Source organism: Taudactylus pleione, unplaced genomic scaffold (assembly GCF_031769625.1).
Source record: "Taudactylus pleione unplaced genomic scaffold, aTauple2 ptg000250l, whole genome shotgun sequence".
Taxonomy (NCBI): domain Eukaryota; kingdom Metazoa; phylum Chordata; class Amphibia; order Anura; family Myobatrachidae; genus Taudactylus; species Taudactylus pleione.
In genome coordinates, this window is record NW_028284652.1 from 3,926,718 (window position 1) to 3,948,898 (window position 22,181).

A 22,181-nucleotide genomic window follows, 5' to 3' on the forward strand; every position below is an offset into this window, starting at 1 on the left:
CCAAACTTGCAGACACCTGACTCGAAACTCAAAGTGAGGCAAAACATCATCCTCCCGCTGTTGGATTCTCGCGGGTTTGGATTATAAAAAAATCCCCACGATCGGTGCCATTTTCACTCCGGCTGTGGAGAGTGTAGTGAACGGATGTGCTACGTCCATCCAAGAGCTGCTGTATCTGTCCAGAGCAGCGACTGCTGTGTCAATCCAGGGGTGGGGATGCTGTGTCCATCCAGGGGCAGTGGCTGCTGTGTCCATCCAGGGGCTACTGTGTCCATCAACGGCAAGGGCTTCTGTGTCCATACAGGGTCTGCTGTGTCCATCCATGGGTTGCTGTGTCCATCCAGGGGCAGTGGCTGCTGTGTCCATCCAGGGGCTGCTGTGTCCATCCAGGGGTTGTTGTGCCCATCTAGGGCAAGGGCTGTTGTGTCCATCCAGGGGTTGTTGTGTCCATCTAGGGCAAGGGCTGCTGTGTCCATCCAGGGTTTGTTGTTTCCATCTAGGGCAAGGTATAGCTGTGTCCATCCAGGGGTTTTTGTGTCCATCTAGGGCAAGAGCTGCTGTGTCCATCCAGGGGTTGTTGTGTCCATCTATAGCAGGGCTGCTGTGTCCATCCAGGGGCTGCTGTGTCCATCCAGGGCAGGGGCTGCTGTGTCCATCCAGGGATTTCTATGTCCATCCAGGGGAAAGGGCTGCTGTGTCCAGCCAGGGGTGCTCTGTCCATCCAAGGGTGCCCAGTGTATAAAAAAATAAAAGCTAATAATAATATAATTAATAAAACAATAATATATATTTTTTTGTGCTGTACCCCAGTGTACTATATTATTATTTAGTTTTTTTACTGTGACGCTGCCTGTCAGACCGCAGTGTAATATTCATACAATGTATTGTTTGTGACACTGTAAGTGGTAGCGCAGTGTATAATAAATAATGTGACACTGAAAGTGAAAAATGTAGTGTATTCGTATAAAATATTGTGACACTAAGTGGAAAATGCAATGTATTCGTAAAAAAATATTAACACTGTTAGTGGAAACGCAGTGTATTCGTAAAAAATATTGTGTCACTGTTAGTGGAAATGCAGTGTATTCGTAAAATATTGTGACACTAAGTGCAAAACGCAAAACGCAGTGTATTCGTAAAAAATATTGTGACACTAAGTGGAAAATGCAGTGTATTCATAAAAAATATTGATACTGTTAGTGGGAATGCTGTGTATTCATAAAAATCTTGTGACACTGTTAGTGGAACCGCAGTGTAATATTCAACACGTATTAAATTCATTTGTGACACTGTAAGTGGAAACTTCACAATTTTACAATTTAATAACACAAAGTTAGCAATAAAAAAATTTTACTTTTCACTTCTTTCCTCAATCATGCTACACACTGACTACAAGACCACAACAAATTACTAATTAACGTGCATAATATATTAAACATAATGACATCACAAATGCCTCAGTTGAGATTCACATAAACATATTTTCAAAAGGTGAAAATAGAGGATATGGTTTAAAAAAAAGGAATAGAGCAGCTAAAACTGTGTTCTCTGATATAGTATCCCTACTCACTACCCATGGCCCCTCTACCTGAATTTCAGCGAGTCAGAGGGGCAACTTCATGCAACCGTATTCCAGAGTGCAGCTGCTACTCCTGTAGCCCAGGTCAGAAGATGTGTAGGGGGTGTGGTGATATGGACTAAAATGGAGCTCACATCCACTAAAGTGGACAATGAATCCCCAATCTAAAGGCCCCCATACATCAGAGATTGATTGCAGCAATCGTGCAATTTACAATCGATTGTGTATAAAAATATTTCCCTTTTTCAATCGATTGTGGTAAGTCTGCAATCTGCAATCGATTGAAAAAGGGAAAGATTTTTATACACAATCGATTGCAAATTGCACAGTTGCTGCAATCAATCTCTGATGTATGGGGGCCTTAACAGGATGCACAGCTGTAATTTATACACAACACATGATGGGATAATGATATAGGCTTGGATATGGTATAATCTGGGGTGATGGTATAGGCTGGGGTAATGATATAAACTGGAGTTATAGGCTGGGGTAATGCCTGGGCATCAGACCAGAAAAGCCACATCTTGGGTGTGGAATTATTTTAACCCAATTCCTGACAACAGTTATGAATCATCTGTACCATTTGTAAAGCCAAAATTAGGAGAGATAGGGGCCTTAACCATCTAGGAACCTCCACCCTGTTACATCATCTGCAGCACATCCATCAAAAACATTTTTGCTAAATTCAGAAACTTTGGCTAAAAAAGTAACAACAAGCAGTCCAGTGTCAGCTAGCTCCCTTCTCTCTGCTAGATTCAAGCACCAGACATCTTCACCACCAACACCTTCATCAACAATATCCTCAATCATGAAGCATTGGTTTGTTTGTGCCCTCACAAAACAAGCTACCAATGGGCAGCTGACATTGCTGGTAATGATCTCTACGTGCACAAACTGGCTTTACAGAGGCAAGATGTTGTCGCCATCATCATCATCCGATTCCTCACCCTCATCAGTGTGTACATCAGCTTCACACAATATTAATTTGTCCCCGCTGGAATCCACCATTACAGCTTCAGGTGCCTCTGTAATTTTTGCATGTAATTGACGGTAAAGGTCTTTCTTGTAGAATTTGTAGTTCAATTTGATGGACATCATCTTTTCCACATTTTGGGGAAGTAACCTCATAGGCCGATCAATGGCAAGGTTCCTAGCTGTGCTGAAAACTCTTTCTGAGTACACACTAGAGGGTGGGCAGCTCAAGTAAAGCAAAGCCAGTTTGTGCAAAGGCCTCCAAATTACCTTTTTTTTCCTGCCAGTAGTCAAACGGACTGTCTGACATGCCTATTTGGATGCTATCATTAAAATTTTTTAAAAAGTCCTCAACCTTTCTTTGAATGGTGACCATATCAGAGTCACGGCAGAGGTGTCATTAATTGTAGGCAATTCTGATGCGAACAGAAGTCAAAAGTTAAAACTTGGTTTTGTTGACTCTCTGCATCACCAGTGGGTGTTTTGAAAGTTTAGTTTTTTCTCGGCAGATGAACTTACTGGAGAAACTAAAGGAGAAGCCATCCCTGCATCACATGCCACTTGAGCTGACAATTTGCTTACCAACAGCTTTTTACATCTCTTCAGATCTGTGTCCATTGGGAAGAAATACACAACGTCTTCATCCCTTCTAGGATGAAAATCCACTCCCATCAGCAGCAGCAGGCATGGCGCTCAAGGATTCTCAAGAAAGAGACAACGTAAGACTTAAACCTTAAATCTTGAATTTGCTCTGTTTGGCTTGTCCACATATCTCTGGTTAAGTGGACAGTGGGTACAATGGCAGTTTGAATGCCACTGTTTTTTTAATGTCCCTATACAGGTTGGGTAATGCTTTTCAAGTTGGAATCTTTGCAAAGGATTATTTAACAGTCAATCATTTTGGAAAGCATTACTAGTAGTCTTCCTGATCCCTTTCTGGAATAAATATTGACTCAAAGCAGTAGCAGGCATGGTGCTCAAGGATTCTCAAGAAAGACACAAAGTAAGACTTAAACTTTAAATCTTGCATTTGCTCTGTTCGGCTTGTCCACATATCTGTGGTTAAGTGGACAGTAGGTACAATGGCAGTATGGATGCCATTATGTTTTTTGTAATGTCCCTACACAGGTTGGGAAATGCTTTTCAAGTGGAATATTTGCAAAGGATTATTTAACAGTCAATCATTTTGGAATGCACTACTAGTAATCTTCCTGGTCCCCTTCTGCAATAAATATTCACTCCCAGCAGTAGCAGAAGTAGGCATGGTACTCAAGGATTCTCAAGAAAGACACAACGTAAGACTTAAACCTTGAATTTTAAATCTTGTATTTGCTCTGTTCAGCTTGTCCACATATCTGTGGTTAAGTGGACAGTGGGTACAATGGCATTTTGGAGGCCACTAATTGTCTTTTTTTAATGTCCCTGTACAGGATGGGAAATGCTTTTCAAGTGGAATCTTTGCAAAGGATTATTTACCAGTCAATTTTTTTTAAAGCTCTACTAGTAGTCTTCCTGGTTCCCTTCTGGGATGAAAAGGATTCTTCTGGCGCAAGGACTGATGTGAATGAGTAAAATATTTTTTGTAAATGCCTCCCCTCCCTCCCTCCCTCCCTCATAAATTCCGAATCAAAAATGAAATTAAATTTACTACCAATCAACCCTTCCACTCCCTGCCTTCAACTACATACATACTCCAACTCCCTCAGCTATCTTGAATAATAAAAACATTTGTTTCCTTAGGTGCCATGTTGGAAGTTGAACTGCCACCTGTTTGTGCCACCCACTGCTGCCGATTAGCTTAGCCAGCTAAATTGGTGCAAATTTTGGGCCTAAACTGGATGAAAGCAATATTGTGAGCTGTGAGGTGGTCAACATTGACAGGAAACGAGTGGAATGATGTTATTGGGCACCGGGGATGTGAGTTGGTCACGTCACGATCTCGTGACCGCCCCGGTGCCTACTGTGGGTGGAAGGAGATAGAGGATCAGAGAAGCATAGGCATCCATTTCCCTGCACAGCAGCAAGACTAGGTAGGCAAAAAAAAAAAGTTTAACAAAGCTGATTTTCTGCATACAATATGTGCTTTATTAAGGATGCTGGTGAAGCAGCAGTGACCAATGACCATTGCTGTATGATTCCCCACCTCACATCACATGCTTGAAGGAAGTAAACAATACAACAAGGTACTAACGTCTCTTGTTTTCTTTCTGTGGGTTTATGTCAGATGTTGGGGTGCGGGGTGCCTGGAATGGGGGGAGGCCCAAAGCATATTCTTGCACCTGGGCCCACCACACTTTACAGCCATGGCCAAAGGTTTTGAGAATGACACAAGTATTGGTTTTCACAAAGTCTGCTGCTTCAGTTTTTATGATGGCATTTGCATATACTCCAGAATATCATGAAGAGTGGTCAGATGAAGTGTAATTAATTGCAAAGTCCCTCTTTGCCATGACAATGAACTTAATTACAAAAACAACATTTCCACTGCATTTCAGCCCTGCCACAAAAGGACCAGCTGACATCATGTCAGTGATTCTCTCATTAACACAGATGAGAATGTTGACGAGGACATGGCTGGAGATCAATCTGTCATGCTAATTGAGTTAGAATAACAGACTGGAAGCTTTAAAAGGAGGGTGGTGCTTGAAATCATTGTTATACCTCTGTTAACCATGGTTACCAGCAAGGAAACACGTGCAGTCATCATTTCTTTGCACAAAAAGAGCTCCACAGGCAAGGATATTGCTGCTAGTAAGATTAAACCTAAATCAGCCATTTATCGGATCATCAAGAAGTTCAAGAAGAGATGTTCAATAGTTGTGAAGAAGGCTTCAGGGCACCCAAGAATGTCCAGCAAACGACAGGACCGTCTCCTACAGTTGATTCAGTTGTGGGATCAAAGCACGACCACTGTAGAGCTTGCTCAGGAATTGCAGCAGGCAGGTCCGAGTGAATCTGCACGCGCAGTGAGGTGAAGACTTTTGGAGGATGGCCTGGTGTCAAGAAGGGCAGCAAATAAGCTACTTCTCACCAGGAAAAACATCAGGGACAGACTGATATTCTGCAAAAGGTACAGAGATTGGACTGCTGAGGACTGGGGTAAAGTTATTTTCTCTGATGAATCACCTTTCAGATTGTTTGGGGCATCTAGAAAAATGGTTGTCCGGAGAAGGAAAGGTGAGCGCTATCATCAGTCCTATGTCATGCCAACAGTAAAGCATCCTGAGATCATTCATGTGTGGGGTTGCTTCTCAGCCAAGGGCAAAGGAAGTAGGTTCACTCACAATTTTGCCTAAGAACACAGCCATGAATAAAGAATGGTACCAAAACATCCTCCAAGAGCAACTTCTCCTAACCATCCAAGAACAGTTTGGTGACAAACAATGCCTTTTCCAGCATGATGGGGTACCTTGTTATAAAGCAAAAGGGATAACTATGTGGCTTGGGGAACAAAACATCGAAATTTTGGGTCCATGGCCAGAAAACACCCCTTATTGAGAACTAGTGGTCAATCCTCAAGAGGCGGGTGTTCAAACAAAAACCTACAAATTCTGACAAACTACAAGCATTGATTAGGCAAGAACGGGCGACCACCAGTCAGTTTGTGGCCCAGAAGTTGATTGATAGCATGCCAGGGAGAATTGCAGAGGTCTTGAAAAAGAAGGATCAACACTGCAAATATTGACTATTTTCATAAATTTAATGTAATTGTCAATAAAAGCCTTTGACACTTATGAATTGCTTGTAATTTTACTTCAGTATACCATAGTAACATCTGACAAAAAGGTCTAAAAACACTGAAGCAGGAAACTGTGGGGGTCATTCAGACCCACTCGCGAGCGGCAGTACGCTCGCAAGTGGGTCGATGTTCCCCACTGCGCATGCGCACGACGGAGGGAGCTCCTTCGTGCGCATGCGCGAGACCCGGGGAGCGACGGGCTTTCCATCGCTCCGGGTCTCGCACCAAAGGGGGCGTGCTGTCGATGTTGATTGACAGCACGCCCCCTTTTGTGTGCGTGCCAGGGGCGTGGCGGCCAGACGGAGGCCCATGGGAACGCCTACCGTCTGAAGCCGGCCCCACTGACATCACTAGTGATGTCAGTGGGAGTGATTTTGGCTCTGATAGAGCCAAAATCACTCCAGGGCTTGTGGCAGGGAGACCCTACTGCAGGGTCTCCGTCGCAAGTCCGATGGTAGTGATGGTCAAGACCATCGCGACCATCTTTTTGGCCTCTCGCATATGCTGTGGGTGGTCACCCACAGCTATACGAGCGGCCAGGAGGCCGCTCCATTTTCATGGAGGATGGCCCTGATTCAGAGCGAGCGCTCTGGTCAGAGCGTTCGGCTCTGAATCAGGCCCTGTATCCATACTTGCCTACCCTGCCAATTTGTCCGGGAGCCTCCCGAAAATCGGGTGCCACTCCCGGGCCCCTCGGAAAGGCAGGCAAGCCTCCTGGCGGCAGTGTTCCCAGATATTGAGACAGTGAGATGGATGAGGGGGGGAGTGATATATGAGGGTGACACTGGGTTGGATGGAGAACAGTGCTATGGGGGGCACTGAGCTGGATGGCAAGGGGGGTGGAGACACTGGGCTGGTTAGATGAGATACACTGGCATTTGGGGGATCAGTTATAGATGGTAAAGGACCTTGGGCTGGAGAAGTGGAAGAGACTGGGTGGGGGTCAGTGAAATGGGGGGGCACTGGGCTGGGGGGATGGGAGCAGGGCCGTAGGGAGGGTGGTGCGGCCGGTGCCTCCACACAGAGCGGAATCCTCCAGCGGCACCGGCCACACATTTCCTGGCACCAAATGTCTGCAGGAAGAGACCTTCGGCAGTGGTGCGCGGCGCACAAGAACGTCAGCACAGGATCCCACCCCCTGGAAGAAAAGGTAAGCGCACAGGGGAGGAGGGGGGCGGAGAGGGAGCGAGAGGGGCAGCAGTGCTGCACATGGCGCACTGCCATCCAGATACGGCGCTGGATGGGAGCACTGACCTAGGCTTGCTGCTGTTCCAGTAGACGGCATGCCTGATCCCGCACACGTTCTCCAGAACCGCACATGCTGACAGCTGCCTCCTAAACAAACCGCACCGAGTCTCCATCTCCCTGATGTGGCTGCGGCTGGGATCTGTAAGTGGCTGCCTCACTTTATGGCCAGTGTCTGTGGAGACTTTTCCGTAGGTGCGGGGAGAGGGGGGGAGAGGTCAGACCGCCCTGGTGAGAAGAGAGTCTGTTATGCCCAGCGCCAGCCCAGGCATGCAGCCACCCACCATCACAGAGCTGTGAGGAGTCAGGATTGATGGCAGGGCCTCCCTCCAGCTCTCTCTCTCTAGTTGTCATACGCTGGGGGCCAGCTCCCGAACAGCGCTTACAGGGCACATATTAAAAAAAAAAAACAGATAAGTTCCAACGGCCGCAAAACTCTCTGGCCCACCAGCAAAACTCCAGCTGTGGCCTACAGGCAATCCGCCCTCTGCTGAGGGCACATACAAACTCCACACTGACAGTGCTACAGTCAGATTTCAAACCAAGGGCCTGATTCAGAGCCGCTCGCTGCTGGCGAGCTCTCGCTCTGAATCAGGGCAGAGATTTTTTTTTTCTTCAGGCCTCTCACTAAGCTGTGGGTAATCACCCACAGCTTTTGCGAGCAGCCTGGAGATGGTCGCGATTATCGCTCAACCCTTCAACCCGCCTACAAAACAGGGCGAGTTGTCAATCAACGTCGATAGCCGCACCATCTTGTAGCGAGCCCCGAATCGACTGAACTTCAGTCGCTCGCTGGGGCTCGTGCACACGCACATAGGACGTGGCGCATGCGCAGGGGGCAAACATCGACCCGCTTGAGAGCGCTGTGCGCTTGCGAGTGGGTCTGAATTGGGCCCCAAGGCCCTACTGTTCTGAGACAGCAATGCAAAACACTGTGGGCCTGATTCAGCAAAGAAGGCAGTTGCTAATACGCAGGCAATCTGTCGATTAGTTCGAACTGCGCATGCGCAAGCCAGACCCTGCGGTCAGAACTGCGTACGCAGAGGCAACGCAGACTCACAACAAGGTGATTGTCAGGAAGTGCCATTTGTGGGTGGTGACGAGGGGGTGGGCGGGCGAACGCAGGTGTGCCTATGCACTGGGGCGCCGTTACAGGGGAGTGCACAATTAAGGCAGACCACTCGATGAACGCAGGAAGTGGGCAAAATCCTGCGCAAGCTCAGGTCAATCACTATTGTGCGTATGGGTCCGATGGTTCTTGATGTTACCAATATTTCCGCTGTCTTGCGGACTACTCAGGCTTTGAGTAAAGGAAAAGCATTATGTAGTGCTGGGCGTCTGCATCTTATGCTGCGGTTGCCGTACATATGCATTGATTAGCATATTCTCGCAGCAGCCGGCTCCATGCATTCTCTCACCCGCATTCCTTACGGAATCAGGCCCTGTGTTATTTTAATTAGAGAATTGTGGGTTAAATGTCGATATTTACGCAGATTGAGCGATTGAGCGTGCAGCAATTGAATTTCAATTATGCTCACACAGAATATTCACTCACAAAGTGAGTAACAGGTAGACAGCGTTTGGGGGAGATAATGGGGTGTGGTTAGAAAAATGCAGGCGTGTCGGACTGTTTAAACGCCATTTTCACCACGTGCATAAATTAGCCACTGCATTCTTGCTGGCAGCTGGAGAGCCCTCTGTGTGTCCGGAGACCCGCCATATCCCGGCAGACTCAGAAGGCTGATGACCACCGGATCTGCAAATGATGTTTCTGGTGTTTCCTTATGTTTTTTTGTGTGAGTGGCAGGTGTGAGTTGCTTTCAGTGGGCATCTCTAAGCCCTGGACAGCAAGTGAGTCATTAGCATATTTTCGCAATTGCGATCCGTGAGATATCGCAGTCACGATTGTATCTAACTCAGGCCCCAAGTTTGGATCTTAGAAATAACGTAATTTTCACGGAAATCTTGGATCTCGCGTGTTTTGGATTGCATATAACAGTCCCTCCTTGTGATCAGGTGCCATTTCACACAGCAGAGTGCAGGGAGAAGGTGTGGGCTGTAGTTGTTCTTCAAAAAAACGTCATTAGGACAGAGATTTGTAATGGGCAGATGGAGTGACTAGAAGGGGTGACTTCAGGTGCAGGCATTTTTGTCACTGTAATGTATGTGTGTTTCACCTTGTTTGTCACACGACACACCAACCAGCAATTGCAATCGAGTGTAACACAAATTGCAAACAAGCTACTGTGTGTTTATCAGACACTAGTAGCAGGATGCGGTTAATATACCGACGATCGGGATGCCGACTGCAAAAATCTCGATGCCGGAATCCCGATTACCGAGAGAACACTGGCGTCGGAATCAAAGCCTTCCAGCTGTCATTCTAACTCCCTGATACATACACTTTCCTCCCCATCTGTGTCATCCCTATTTGTCTTCCCCTCCCGTTTTAGAATGTAAGCTTGTGCTGTGCCTGAGTGAGCTGCACGACAGAAGTCCTATTTTCCCGAACAAACAAAGAAGGCATTTTTTTTTTGTCTTTAGTCTTTTATAATTCAATGTAAATCTTATTCTTTCTACTGGAGTGTGTGTTTTTGAGAGACAGTGTATATTAATGTACTTATGGGTGTGTTCGTGTCCTCGTCAGCTGCACCCCAAAAAATTATAAGTGGAAAAAAAACATTATTTTTCCTGGAGTCTAAAAAAATCTCCAGTCGTCAATTTAAATCATTTTCTAAGTATTAGAGTGTGTGTTATTATTGTACTTACGGGTGTGTTTGTGTCCCCGTCAGCTGCGCCCCAAAAAATAATAAGTGCAAAAAAGGCATTGTTTTCTCGTGTATTTTATAATGAAATATAAAGCATATTCTCTCTACTAGATCAGTGGTTCTCAGGTCACGTTTTCCAGGTCACCCAGCAGGTGCACAGGTGAATTCTTTAGTCACTGACACATCTTAAAAGATTCACAGGTGAAGCTAATTATTTAACTTGTGATTCTGGGAGGAGAGCTGGAAAACATGCACTGTTTGGGGTCCTGACGACCAAGTTTGAGAACCTGTGTCCTAGATGTTACAACGGCAGTACCACTCTTCCTCCATTGGTGGTCTCACAGGCCAGTCTGCAACATTGCAATCCGTGCTACTCCAGTGTGTATGTGTGGCTGTACTCATTAGCCCTTCAAGTGATTTCCATATTACAGGACTTTGCCTTATTGCCACAGTCTATACTGCAATACAAGTCAAGTCTGCTATCTTGCTATATTGGGTTGGGTACGGGATCCTGATGGTGAGGATGCCAACGTCAGAGAGCGGCACCTGGCAGGTAGAACCCAGACAGATTTCTGTAAGTATTATAACCCTTACCCTGACCCTCCCCTCCCGCAGCCTAACCCTGTTCATCCTCCCAGTGCCTAACCCTAACCCGTCCCTAAACCTAATTCTCCCCTTGACCCTAATACTTACCTCCACCATCTGGGGATTCTGAAAGTCGGGATGCTGCTGTCTGTATTGTGGCCATCGGCATCCTGACTGTCAGGATGCTGACTACATCCCGTTATATTACATTGCAAGTCAAATCTGCTATTCTGTTACACTGCATTACACGTTACTCCAGTCTCAGCACATCCTCCTATACCTGCTGTACCTGTCTATGGTTTTGCAAGCTGCAACACATCCACTATACCTGTCTACAGTGCTACAAGTTAAACCAGTTTCTGCACATCCAGCAGTTCCTGTCTATGTGTTCATCCAGCTTGGCAGTGCCAATCTCCGCCAGAGAAGTCTACATTTATTCTGCATTCTAGTGGAAAGTGTTCATAGACTGTCCTTAGTTTTTCCTCAGTGTGGGTAATCTGCTGCTGCTCAGCTATTAACCCAGGGGCATTTCAAGAGAGGAGGGGCCTGTGTACAGTCTCTGTCAGGGCCCCCTCCTCTCTCTTCGGCAGCTGGCAGCGCACTGAGCACAGTGCCGCGCCGGTAAACTCTGGGCACTACAGCGCATGCACAGGTCACCGGGTAAATGGCACCGTGGACATTTTCCCAATGTTTTTCCTACTGCGCATGCACAAAGCGCTAGGAAAATGTCCACGGCTGCCATTTTCCAGGCGATTTTGACAGCGCTGACACCGGTGCCGATGTGGGAGGTAAGTATTAAAAATATGGGTGCAGGGTGTGCGATGTGGGTCCCCCTGGAGCCATTATAGAAATGTCCCTGTATTAATCCCTGCCTGCAGTACTGTTTTATTACTGTAATTCTGGACTTTTCATAATTGAACTGTTTTGTGCTGTCATTATCCTGATACTGTTGCACCATCCATGCTGCTGTATATTGCTGTGTGCGAACCTAACATTCTCAGAATATCCTCTGTAAACCCTGGTCTCTGTCTCACCCTCAAGTGTTTAATAAAACAGCTACTGTTTCAATCCACTTGTGCATCACATCTCTGAAATACACACTTGTAAGGGTAATCCAAGAGAACTCATGACATGAGTGTGTGTTTTTGAGAGGCAGCATATAATACTGTAGTTACTGGGTGTGGACGTGTTCCCATGAGCTGCACCTCAAAAATAAGTGCAAAAAATATATTTTTTTTCTTGGTGTCAACTAAAATCTCTAGTCTTTTAATAAAACTGCATTCAGCAACCATATGTACAAGATTGCGGCAGCTGCAAAAACAGTTATATTTGCCATGACACAACTGAAGCAAAAGGTAGTAACCAAGTGGAATTCCACTCTTTATATGCTCCAGCGACTGGAGGAACATACACATCAAGTCATGAGATAGGGAGAGTTGAACATGGTACCTTAGTCCAGCACAGTGGAGAATACTCTCAATTTTACGAAAGCTACTAAAACCATTTGAAATTGTAACCAATGAAGTGGATCAGAACATACCCTTAATGATACTACTGGAAAAGCAGCTAGTGAATTTGAAGGAGGAGATAAAACTAAGTGATTTCACTAAGTATGTTGAACTTGTAGATCAGTTTTTTAACGCTTTGCCAGGACCAAAGGGTTTGTATCATCTTGCAATTGGATCAGTACATTTTGGCAACCATGCTTGATCCTAGTGTTAGGTCCTATGTAATGTCTTTCTTTCCAACTGACACAGATCTTAAGAGATGCAAAGAACTCCTTGCGAGCAAGTGGACAGCTCAAGTGGCACATGACATGACAACATCTCCTGCTTCAGTTTCCAAGAGACCCAATGGTGGTGTTGATGAGTCAACTCAGTGTACCAGAGTGAAACATTATGACATCTGGTCAGGCTTAAAGAATTGCCCACAATTATGGACACCTCTAACGTGACTTAAACTGATACCGTAAGCATCAATAGATTGGTGGAGGATTACTTTAATGATAATGTACAAATTTGCATCTTACACAGTCCCATTGAATATTGGGAGAAAAAAAAGGCAATTTAGAGCCCCTTGTACAAACTAACTGTGGTGTAATTAAGCTGCCCTAACTCCAGTGTGTACTCAGAAAGAGTGTTTTGTATAGCCAGGAACTTTGTGAGTGATTGGCATAGAAAGCTACTTCCAAAAATTTAAAAAAATAACTGATGTTCCTCAAAATGAACTATAAATTATATGAGGAAGATCTTTGAGGCTCAGTTGCAATAAACAGACTATATGTTGAATTCCAGTGGAAATGAGCTAATATTGTGTGATATTGATATTAACAAGAGTGATGAGGGTGAGGATGATAATGCCATTTACCAACTGTGGGGATGCTTGGTTTAATCAATTCACCAAGATGTTTTCTTTTGTGGGGGCCCAAACAAACTAAGCACTTCAGCCACAAAAGTGGCAGACTCTGTTGCTGAAGTGCTTGGTTTGTTAAACTGTGCATATCCATTTTAGTATAAAACATAAGGGTGGGTGGGGGGACCAAATGACAATTCTATCATGCACCACTTTTCATTATGGACTTTGCCAAGACTGTGTATGTTTGTCAGGCAGCATATATTATTATTACTGTGCTTTATTAGGGGTTTTGGCCCTGAATCAAAATCATATTAATACAAAGCAAAATTCTGACTGCATGAAAACAAGGTTGCAAGTTTCTACGCGATTATCATCACTATGCTCCCGTACAATTAATGTGAATACTTGTAAATTATTAATCACTGCCATCCTGTCTTCCACTGTCGTACCACTATGTGTCCTACATATGCTATATCCATTTAAACTGCCATGTGTATGTACCACTGCTCTGCAGCCTTTGGCCAATATTGGTGAATACAAATTGACTGGAAATTAATGTTATTGAGGTTAGCAATACTGTAGCAACAAAATAGGTCCAAATTACATTATTTTAGCTGTTTTTATAAACTTTTAAGGAAATCTAGACTCAAAACCGAAACACTCGAGGATGGTTTTGCCAAAACTAAGATACAAAGATGATTTAGAACCAAAACCAAAACACGGGGGTCAGTGTACATCTCTAATTTTTATACTACACTCACCTGATGACTGTAGGATACAATTCTGTGGTGAAAAGAAAAACACAACTAAATGAAGCAGCCAAACAGCCCTTTCCAAATACTGCCAGGCTGGCTCTCAATATCTGAAGGTCTAAAAACAAAAAACAAATTAGATTTTCATCTATAGAGAGACACTTCTAGAACATGCAAATAGCTTCATGTGTCTCTTACCATTGGGTACAAAGATGTTTGCCAATATAGCCAGTCCTCCAAGGACTAGGGAGAAGAACTGTGTGACTCTCCGACCAATGTAGATCATGCATATAGTTGAAATTAGCTTGGCTGGGAAATCAACAGCTCCAAAGATAACCTGAATAAGATAGATGCTGACACCAAATTTTTGTAAATCCATCGCCAAACCATAGTAGGAAAAACTAGTGGAGAACCTGGGAAAAGAATGAAAATTGGCAGCTTGTTCATATATTTTTTTTATTTAATAAACATGTGATCCAAACATTGCAATGCCTTGTGAAACAGTCTGCTCTACAGTATGGATGCTTAGATATTGTGACCTACACACTTACATAAGTTATATAGATTACAGATGAACAACCTGTCTCCCTATATGAGTGTATCAGTGGATTGGTCTGGATTCCCAAACTTAAAAAAAAGAGAATTCTCTGCCTCAGCCAGCCGCTCAGACATGCTTTTAGTACACCACAAGCTCACGTTGGGCTACTGCAGCTAATTATTTATTGATGGAATAATTGATATACTGAATCACTTGTTGATTCCCTCCACAAATTAGTGGGATCTCCTGGGAAAGATAAATTTGTTATACTTTTAATGCAGTCATAAGGTGAAGCTATTGTACAGACTAAATGTAGCTTCTAGTGGTGTACTGGCTGGCAGTAACACTGATAAAACATTTCTTTAATTGGGCATACAGACGTAGGATGGTGTGTCTTGTATGCAAGGGCTGTTTTTAGTCTCTGTTTGTCCAAGCTATGCACTGCTAAGTGCGCGTACTGTAGAAAGTGCAACATTAAAAGAGGCTACAACCATTTCTTAGTGTTGTAACCATTTGTAAGCACAAATATCACGTATGGGCAATTCTTTTTTCCCCATGTCATGGTACTCTGCGTTTTGTGCTCTGTGCTACAAAAGAGATTGTGTATTAAATCCCATAAGAAGAAGCTCCCTTTATTCCCAACTCCCAGGGCCATTAGGCCCATTGGGGAACAATAGTCCTCAGCTATCCTTAATTGCAATGCCGTGGAAAGTATCTCTATAAGGGCGGGATGTACTAGGGCGAAAATGCGGTAAAACCCTCGAAAATGGCATTTTCAGGGTTTTACCGCATACCCCATATCTATACGGAATATGTACTAAGCACTGGAATGCAATCCCAATGGGTAACGCCCCTTTCAGGTGGTGTTACCCTATAGAAGCCTATGGGCTTATTATCGCGTCACGCTTACTTAGGAGGGATCCGGTCGGATCCTTCATCACCCCCGCTGCCCGCAGCCTTCTGCGCATGCCCAGAAGGACAGCAGGGGGACTTCTTTGTGTTATACCTGGAAGTCCCTCTGACCGGAGTCATCGCAAGGACAGCTCTTATCGTGAGAGCCATATTCTAGGTACATACCATGGTAATGAGCCACAGTATGTACCCGAAGACAGGCGACACTTAGTACATCCCGCCCTAAGGCTTTTGTCTACCAAAGCTTCCCACTAGGACCCAAATCTCTCTCACTACATAAAAGACTGAGCTTCCGAAATATCCAGAGCGATGAAGGCCAAAAAGGCCATCTTACAGCACCTAGGCTATAATACATCTATTTATCGTCATGCCCAATTTGTTAGATCTTTTCTGCATTTATCTGGATGCCAGCTGGAGTCTTCTTTTTGAGGATCTCTGGACATAAATCTTGCTACAGTATATTACTGAGCTTTTCCAACTATAAACACAGCTGAACCGCTTTAATAGGGCCTATAATGGGAACTTGTTTTCAGCATGTTATTATTATGTTTTCTACAACTAATTTATATACGGTCTGAGTTCTGGTATTTGTACTTTAACCAATGGCTCCGCTAGTTTCTTTATGGTCTATAACGTCAACATATTTTGAGACAAGGGATGAGGCCTTCTTACCAAAGAAAGGAGATGGCAAAGGATATCTTCCGCATGAGACTAGTTCGAAACAAATCAAAAACTGAATAGGATGTTTTCATACAAGCCATCTCTTTCACCATGTCAGCTTTTAGTGTCTATAAGGAGAATAAATGAAGACATGTACAGTACAAAGGCATAAAAAGGGTGAAATAATAGACAACATTCTCCCTATGTACTACATTACCTCCAGTGTTATGTTCTCAGCCGCTTCCGTCTTTCTGTTGTACTTGGCTACTCTCTTCATTGCACTGACAGCCTTTGTGGGATTACCAGAGAGAACGAGCCAGCGAGCAGATTCAGAGAACCACCTGTGCAGCAGATTAGCCACAGTGTATATTGTCATACATATTACTTCTATAATAACCCAAGGGTTAGAGGCTTCTGTATGCAGTTATAGGACCTTAGGCAATAGCCAGCAAGTTGCAGGAACTGTCATGAATCAGGTGATTTAGCGGTATATATTTACGTGTTACTCTGTATCAGGTCTTAAGTTAGCATCATAAATGATGCCCCTTGTTGTATGTAGATGTACAAATGTGCACATTTTGATTGAAATCATAATTCTGCTATTACAAAGTGTATCTTAATAAGATTTCACAACTCACTGTTTAATTCCTTACATACTTACTGATTTATATTTCACATCAATGCGTTTGTACAGTACATACCAGAAATAATACAAAGGAGGAAGATTTTAACGCCATACATCAGAGGTACTATCTGCCATTTGGAGGCTGAATACTGAAACCACATTTGAGGTGTGAAGTTTGCAAACCCTAAATTACATGTGGTTTAGGGCAAACAGCATGGTAAAACCAGAAGTGCATGGTGGAGCCCCTGCCAATCTCACTTGGACTAAATTAAAATAAAGTATGAGCAATAATTATGTAAGAGCTGGACCCACTCAATATTGGGCATGGTCTTCTAGGGAGGATCACTTGATAAAATGATTGTGCACCCACAACTAGGGAGTAGAAGCCCAATGTTGAGTAGCAGTGTGACCCTCCTGGTACCCCGACTGTTGTGTACCATGGTGATACTCTCAAATGAGTGCATTAAATTCGATGTTCGCAAAGTGCAGGGCCGTAGAGAGCTTGCCTGGACCCGGGTACTGGCAAGGGGGCATGGTCTAATGTAAAGAGGCATGGCCATGCCTCCTTAAAAAACGATACGAGGGGGGGCAATCAGTGCAGTCACTCTCCCCCCTCCTAACAGGTGCTGGCAAAGGAGCCTCTCTGTACTCACTGCAACTTAGCACATGTCAGTGGGGAGAGTGGGGAGGAGCAGCAGACCAGTAATCAGTACCAGTCTCCCTCCCCTCTCGGCGCCCGTGGCCATCGGATAGTCAGAACTCCATGGCCAACAACATTGGCAATTTTCCCTTGCATTTTATAGAAGTGTGTAGGCAAATTGCAATGGTGGATTACCAGAATTCTCAGAGATGCAGAAGCACATTGACAAAAATTAGAATTTCCCCATAATATAGTGCAAGCAGTAGTAACACTACGAGTGCCGGCAAGCACTGACAACCCATGTGGGTTATTGCATTCAGTCACTTGTAGAACTGCAAGCACCAGTAAGCACAGGGGCACTATGCTATGCCATGTTGTACCTGGTATATACTGTGGTAAAATAATATAGAGTTAGTACTGTATTGTTATTACACATTATTTTACAGTGTCTCTCTGCCGCTTTAAAGTTTTTTTTCATTGCATCCCTTACATCAAATAGATGTTGACATTTATGCTGGTATAGGAAATAGTAGCCTTCCAGCATTTAAATGTGAACTAACTGGATTAATCTGTATTAAACACACAGTTACATTTAATGTGCTAACATTTCCCATTCATTTGATATTTCTGAGATAAAACAAGGCTTGTTTTGTTTGTAAGCATTTTATTTGAAGTGTGAATGATTGCAGAACACTGCTGGGCAGATTGTAGAAAGGTTCGCTAATAGCAGATGTCCTTTTCTATTGTGGAGAATACAGGCAGGGCTAAACACATCACTTGGCTGCAGCCACATAGTTTTAAAAAATGTACAAGTTAATCCTGAATAACTGATCTGCTTATTGCTAATTATTCTTGTTTTTTTTTCCTAATGGCTTTGATTATACACCAGGGGGTAAATGTGGGTTGAGTATGAAATACCGGCTGTCGGGATGCTGCTGTTCAGAATACCGACAGCGGCATCACAACAGCCATAACAATGGCTGGTAAGTATTTTAAGTACCCCTACCCTAACCCTCCCTCCCCGGTGCCTAAACCTAACCTATCCGCCGCCGCACCCTAAATCTAAGTCCCTCTCCCCGGTGCCTAAACCTAACCTCCCCCCCTAGTGCCTAAACCTAACCTCCCCCTCCCCACACCCTAATCTTAACACTCCCTCCCCAGTGCCTAAACCTAACCTCCCCCTACACCCCGATACTTACCTTCAGGATGCCGGCGGTCGGGATACTGGTGCCGGGATCCCGACCTGTCGGGATTTCGGCACCGGTATTTAGACCGTCGGCATCCCGCACGCCGGGATGCCAACTACATCCGGTAAATATAATAGCCTGCATACTGCAAGCATCTGCGAGTTCTGTGCGAGACTATCTGATGTTTTAAAGTAGTAGTCATTTAAAAAGCAAAATCAGCTTGACACATAGGGCAGTCTTGCACGGAACCCGCAGTCCACAGGCTATTACATTTACCCCCAAATATGAACATACATTAGGTGGACTTTTACATCTCTTGTGTTTCTGCAATGTCAACTCTGTGGCTGATACAGTGCGATTACTGCACCAGTTTGCAATGTGCATCATGAGCAGAAAATGAATATATAGACAGGCACAATTGCAGACCTGCATGCATCTGCGCTTACATCCACCTGGGTCTGGAGATGCAGGACAGGGGGAGGGAAAGAACGTTCTAGGCTAAGTACAGTAAAGTCATGTTTATGCAAATATGTCTCATATGGACTTGCAGAAACACGAATTTAAGCATGCAGACAGGCTGATCCTGTGGTCTCTAGGACCTGCCGACGTGCAGTCAGCAAGCCCGACCTCTGACATGTGCTACTGCGCATACGCGGCATCTTCGTGCATATCTCTCCCTGGTGTACATATGGAGTGGACAGAAGTGTGAGACTCTCCTGTAGTTACTAGCAGTATCAGCATCCTAGGCTGCTGCAAGTATACTATACTACCACTGATGTATTAGGGCACTTTATGCTGCCACCTGCCGCCGTCCATTACACCCAGACACCTGGCACACTACAAAGCCGAGCAATACCCCAAAGGGCTCCAGGCAGCTTCTACTATATTGCAAAACTGGGACCAACAATAAAACACACTCTGCTAATAGGTTCAGTGCCCAAACCCCTAGTATTGTGTAAATGTTATACTCTGCTAATATATATATATATATATATATATATATATATATATAAGCGCAAGCATAGGAGGCACTCCAGGACTTGTAAATGATGCAGACAGCAACGTTTCGGTTAATTTCAAACCGTCATTAGCCTGGTGACGGTTTGAAATAAACCGAAACGTTGCTTAGCATTCAGTATTGCTGTCTACATCATTTACAAGTCCTGGAGTGCCTCCTATCCTTGCGCTTTTTACATATCCTCCATTTAGGTTTGTGCACCTGGGCTATAGCCTACAACTAAAGGTGAGTGCTGGTTTTTGTGACTGTTATATATATATGTATCTAATGTATCCACTGAAGGAAGGATGCACTCTCCACTTTAAAATCATCAGTTGAATTTATTCATAATGGAAAATCATAATAGCACATAACTGCAGTATGAGCTGGCGCTTGCACTGGTTTGCACCCAGTCTCGCTGCCAGCCATCCCCCTTCAATACTAGACTCTGGATGCTTTGAGTGCTTTCTATGGTGTCTTGGTTGTATGCTCCTTACAAGGCTAGTTGAGCCCTGATCCAATTGTCATTACGTTTTGTGCGTTCCTGATTGCCCCACCCTGATTAGGGTATTTTTCCAGCATTGATTGGACTGATTGGACTGGCACTGAGATTATGTCATATCATTCTGCTATTATTGTTGACAGGGTTGGACTGGCCCACAGGGGTACAGGGGAAATACTGCCTGTGGGCCCACCCTCCTCTTCTAAGTGTCAGGTTTCAGACCTCAAATTATAGATTGTTACTCTAGACAGTCAATTACTTGGAGGAGCAGAACCACTGATCAACATGGGGCTTGGTTCCCTTCTATAGAAACTACTGTACACCAAGATTTGATTAATGGATAGTCAAGTGTCTGTGATGGCTGGCCACAAACCTTAAGCATGAGCCCTTACCACTGCATTTTCCCGGTGGGCCCTTCATGCCCCAGTCCGACACTGATTGTTGGTTGTGAGTACCAGTGATTGAGGTCTTGAGAAAGGTTCAGATTGGAACCGAAACGTCGACCACGACCATCATTTCATTTGAGCTATTATGATGTTCCATTATGAATAAATTCGACTGATGATTTTAAAGTGGCAAGTGCATCCTTCCTTCAGTGGATACATTGGATTATTTAGGAGCCTTTGTGGTCCTTGGAAGCACCCTGAAAATGTCTTTGTAAAATGAGAGAGCAGGACTTTTTTGATATATATATATTAGGGGTGTGCACCGGCCACTTTTTGTGTTTTGGTTTTGGATCTGGATCTTTCTTCGTGTTTTGGATCTGGATTGGTTTTGCCAAAACCACCCTTCCGTGTTTTGGGTTCTGGGTTTTGTGTTTTGGATCTGTATTTTTTTTTTTTTTAAAAAAAGCATAAAAACAGCTAAAATCACAGAATTTGTGGATTTTTCTGCTCCTATGCTATTATTAACCTCAATAACCTTAATTTCCACTCACTTCCAGTCTATTCTGAACACCTCACACCTCACAATAGTGTTTTTATGTCCAAAAGGTTGCACCGAGGTAGCTGGATGACTACGCTAAGCGATACGAGTGGGCGGCACAAACACGTGGCCCATCTAGGAGTGGCACTGCAGTGGCAGACAGGATGGCAGTTTGAAAAACTAGGCCCCAAACTGTACATAATGCAAATGCAAAGAAAAAACAGAGGTGCAAGATGGAATTGTCCTTGGAAGTGACCACCCACCCATATGTTGTATAAACAAGACATGCACAATTTAACAAACCAATCATTTCAGCGCCAGGGTCTGCCACACTACTGTGGCTGAAATGATTGGTTCATTTGGGCCCCCACAAAACAAGCTGGCAATTAATCTGTCCCTGCACAAACTGGCTCTACGGAGGCAAGATGTCATCCTCATCCTCCTCATGCACCGATTCCTCACCCTCTTCAGTGTTGTGTACATCCTCATCCTCACAGAGTATTAACTCGTCCCCACTGGAATCCACCACCACAGGTCTCTCTGTACGTTCTGGAGGCTGGTCTCCCTGGAAGAGTTGATAATTCATTTTTATGAACATCATCTTCTCCACATTTTGTGGAAGCAACCTCCTACGCCTTTCGCTGACAAGGTTCCCGGCTGCACTAAACACTCTTTCGGAGTACACACTGGAGGGGGGGCAACTCAAGTAAAATAGAGCCAGTTTGTACAGGGGCCTCCAAATTGCCTCTTTTTCCTGTCAGTACAGGTACGGACTGTCTGACATGCCTACTTGGATGCTGTCACCGATGCAATCCTCCACCATTCTGTCAATGGTGACAGTATCATATGCAGTGACAGTAGACATGTCAAAAATTGATGGCAGGTCATTCAGTCCAGACCAGATGTCCAAACTTGGTCCTGCCTGGCCTGCATCACCGCCAGTGGGTTGCTTAGGATACCTAAGTTTTTTCTTGGCAGCCCCAGTTGCGGGAGAAAATAAAGAAGGAGCTGTTAACGTGTCACGTTCCGCTTCAGCTGACAGTGTTTTCACCAGCAGGTCTTTGCACCTCTGCAGGCTTGTGTCGGCCGGAAAGAGAGACACCACATAGGCTTTAAACCTAGGATCGAGCACGGTGGCCAAAATGTAGTGGTCTGATTTCAACAGATTGACCACCCTGGAATCCTGGCAAAGCGAATGAAG

General features: G+C 44.5%; 1 protein-coding gene across 1 annotated transcript in view; it reads right to left on the minus strand.

Annotated features, from left to right (window-relative positions):
• Positions 1-22,181, minus strand: part of LOC148515342 (solute carrier family 22 member 6-A-like) — a 99,630-nt gene that overhangs the window by 26,431 nt on the left and 51,018 nt on the right. The window contains exons 5-8 of the mRNA XM_088480142.1: positions 16,323-16,446; positions 16,118-16,233; positions 14,194-14,408; positions 14,005-14,113 (exon numbers count right to left, since the gene is read on the minus strand). Of these exons, the coding sequence (XP_088336268.1) occupies positions 14,005-14,113; positions 14,194-14,408; positions 16,118-16,233; positions 16,323-16,446 (564 nt within the window). The remainder of the gene's footprint in view (positions 1-14,004; positions 14,114-14,193; positions 14,409-16,117; positions 16,234-16,322; positions 16,447-22,181) is intronic.